This window comes from Galeopterus variegatus, unplaced genomic scaffold (assembly GCF_000696425.1).
Source record: "Galeopterus variegatus unplaced genomic scaffold, G_variegatus-3.0.2 Scaffold600, whole genome shotgun sequence".
Taxonomy (NCBI): domain Eukaryota; kingdom Metazoa; phylum Chordata; class Mammalia; order Dermoptera; family Cynocephalidae; genus Galeopterus; species Galeopterus variegatus.
This window is the reverse complement of record NW_007726711.1, coordinates 619,407-622,905: the sequence shown is the minus strand read 5'-3', so window position 1 is coordinate 622,905 and position 3,499 is coordinate 619,407. Positions and strand designations below refer to the sequence as shown.

The window sequence follows — 3,499 nt, the reverse complement described above, 5'->3', positions numbered from 1 at the left end:
TTGGGGATTTTAAGGTTAACTTGAAAATGAAAGGTTAATTCCCTGGGAGATGCTAGTTGCTAGTAGAAGGCAGTACTGAGGGCTGGATCAGATGACTGCCGGATTTTCCTTTTCTAGCCTGTGGTTAGGGCCTCTGACTGCCCCGTCTGCCCAGGGGACAGGCTGGGAGCCCATTCGAGGAGGAGACAGGTGGAACTGGATTTTCTTCTCCTGTTGCTTTAGCACAGTTGGTCTTATAGTACTTTGTTCTCCCAAACAAAACAAGAAGAAAACTTCCTCAACTGTTAAATACTATGGCCACAAACCCAGGCTATGGCAAAGTGCTCAGTAACTTTCCCCCAGGAGGGCACAAAACCCACAGTCTGTGATACTGCTTGGCTTAGAGAGGCATGCAGTGCCTAACTGCAGTAATTCAAGACTGTGTAGTACTGGTAGTTTGATAGATCCAGAAAATCCAGATGGGTTTATTTCCTAGTGTGGTAGATGCTTTTATTGTAAGGAAGGTGAAAAGCTAAATTCTGTACAATGGATATCCAATCTAGAATACATTTTTAATTTCAAAAGCCTACTTCTATTTTTATTTGATGAAAAATTATTTTCTTAATTTTTTTCTGACTTAATTATATTAAATTAACATATATAGATTTGTGGTTTATCACCAATTTAAAAAATCATATTGTACTTTTTTGGGAGGAAGACAGCAAAAATGAAATTCTAACCCACCGTACTGTTTGGTTACTTTTCCTTTTTGACACCTGTTTTGGATTTCTCATCATTATGTTTTCTTTTGTTACTGCTTATTACAGAGGAGGTGTCTGCAAGGATAGTTCAAGTAGTCACGGCTGAGGCTGTAGCAGTCCTGAAAGGTGAACAAGAGAAAGAAGCTCAGCATAAAGATCGGCCTGCAGCTCTGCCTTTAGGTAATGAGAAGAGCCTCAGGTCTGGGCTGTGCCTGCTGCACCCTGATCCCTACGTAAGGTCTTCACAGTCAAAGGACAGTCCATATCTCATACTTCATCCTTCCTTGTAGCACTCATCAAGCACCTCTACTGAGATGCACTGGGACCCATTTTCACCTTCCTCAACAGCTTCATTGTGGTATTTGGGTCATCTATAGGGTGCTAAGCTTACAGTTAGACTTTCCCCTAAGTGGCCCTTCATTTTTCGTGTTCCAGACCACAAGCAAAAGTTGTTATAAAAATAAAGCTAATACATTTTGATTTCATGACCCTGACCCATAAGACAAATGTACTAAAACTTTAGTTAAAGGTGATTGTTGCCCTTTATGGGTATTGGTGAAGGATTATCTATGCTGTCTTGTTTGCATTTCCTTGAACTAGCTACACAAAGGTATGGCATGAGCTTGGTTATCATCATTGGCAACTTTGTATCCCATATGAGTTACTGACCTTCACTTGGTTTATTTAAGGGCACTGAGATAGCACTGCCCTCTCCCTCGGTCCCAAATCAAATGCCTTCCAGGGCCAGACAGGCAATGTAACACATGCCTGCCAAGGAAAGCACTCTCAGACAAAGGTCTGCTGCCTCTACTCAACAGATAGATGGATGGATAGACAGACAACCATATATATGTATGTACACGAAGAGGTACAAGAAAGGTGACTCTCTCTGAAATTTTTTACCTTCACATAAGGTCATAAAGAAGGTAAGTGTCTTGAAAAGGAAGACTTAGAGTTAACTGTGAATGAATTGCATCTTCTAGAGCCTTTCTCTCTGGCCTTTCTTCATGTGTAATGCCAAGGCCAGAAGATTACTCAGCTCTCACTAGTACCTGGTTTCTGTCTAAAGGTTATCTTAGACTGTGAAAGCTTCATTTTTCTTTTCTGTGAATACGTACAGAAGACGGATTTATTAGACTTAGTAGACAAAATGTTGTTTAAAAAATGTCACCTAAAATAACTACGAATGCACATTTGTTTCCAGATTCTACAGTTAAACAATGAAGAGTTTTAATATTTTTTTCACTCAGTCTAGCTGAATCCAAGCTAAAATGCCTGCTTGTGTGTGTTTTCATATGGTAAATTAGGGCCAAAATGAAATACTTTATTACTAAACAGGTAGACACAAATTAATGTGATCAGTGATAGAATTTTAGCAGGCATCTCTAATCCATTTTTATGGAAAAGACAAATTGATTTTTTTAAAAAAATATTAAATGCTTGTCATACTTTTTAGGTGTTCAAAATATATGAATCAGGTTATGGATCAGTGATAGAATTTTAGCAGGCATCTCTAATCCATTTTTATGGAAAAGACAAATTGATTTTTTTAAAAAAAATATTAAATGCTTGTCATACTTTTTAGGTGTTCAAAATATATGAATCAGGTTATGGGCCTAAAAATAAGTTAAATTACAGCTTGAATCTTTCCCTGAATTTCATAGAGAGGCCTTTTTACAGATGGTAGAAATGCCTACACGTCTACTGGCCTAATAGGATTAATTGCTATATCTCATTTTTCCATTGTTTGATCTTTAGCAGCTGAAGAGACAGCTAATCTGCCTCCTTCTCCACCCCCATCGCCAGCCTCAGAACAGACTGTCACAGTGGAGGAAGGTAAGGCCTGCTGGGCTTTTTAGGGTTTGTCTTCTGATAAGGGCAAATAAACTTTAATCCATAAGTATTGGACTTCGGTATCGGTTAGTATGTGACCCAGCTTTGGACCTATTTGTTTTAAACAGTCAAAAAGAAACAAAGAACTTAAATAAATATATAGTCATTTATCTATATAAAATTAGAAGTCAAAGAAAATGGTGAAAAAAAAAAGGAAAAATTTTCTTGATAAAGGAAAAGATAATTTTGTGTTTAGGTTGCTAGAATAACTGGAGAACCAGCTTTCTTACAATACATTGCTTTGACAGAAAAAACACAATCCTATTTTGTAAGTGACTGAACAAAAATAAAAATAAAAATAAATCTAATTCCCATTATAGTAGGGGTCACATGTATTGATAAAATGAACACTTCCTAATGGAAGTGTCAAGAATTGTCTGCTTTACTCACCATTGTACTGCCAAGACCTTCCCCAGGGCCTGACTCATAGCAAACTCTCAATAAATATTAGTGAATAAATGAAGAAGTTAATGAATGAATCTGATATTGAGAGCAGTGAACTGGAAGCTGAGCTTATGGCTTCTTTGCTGCTGAGAACTGTTATTGTCTGTGAGTATATTTATGCACTCACTCAACACACTCAACATGGAATGCCATGTCAGCTTTTCATTTCTCTTTGATAAAACCGAGGGATGCCTTTGAAGAATATTCATTCAGAATCTGAGATGAAAGACATTATTTAAAAGCAAACCATTACTGGTTCTCTGACTTAGATCAGTTAACTTTTGTGTATCCTTTGAGAGTTACAGGAAAAGGCAGAAGAGAGCTACAGCTCAGTTGTTTCAATATAACTTAATCTTCATATACTAAAACCAGAATTTTAAAACTATTTCATTTTATTTATTTATTCCCTTATTTTTCCTTTC

At 37.0% G+C, this 3,499-nt stretch overlaps 1 protein-coding gene across 1 annotated transcript in view; it reads left to right on the top strand.

Moving 5' to 3' along the window:
• Positions 1 to 806: 806 nt before the first annotated feature.
• MAP2 (microtubule-associated protein 2) overlaps positions 807 to 3,499 on the top strand; it is a gene marked incomplete at its 5' end in the record, with an annotated part of 62,717 nt that continues 60,024 nt past the window's right edge. The window contains 2 exons of the mRNA XM_008570415.1: positions 807 to 920; positions 2,499 to 2,576. Coding sequence (XP_008568637.1) covers positions 807 to 920; positions 2,499 to 2,576 — 192 coding nt within the window. The remainder of the gene's footprint in view (positions 921 to 2,498; positions 2,577 to 3,499) is intronic.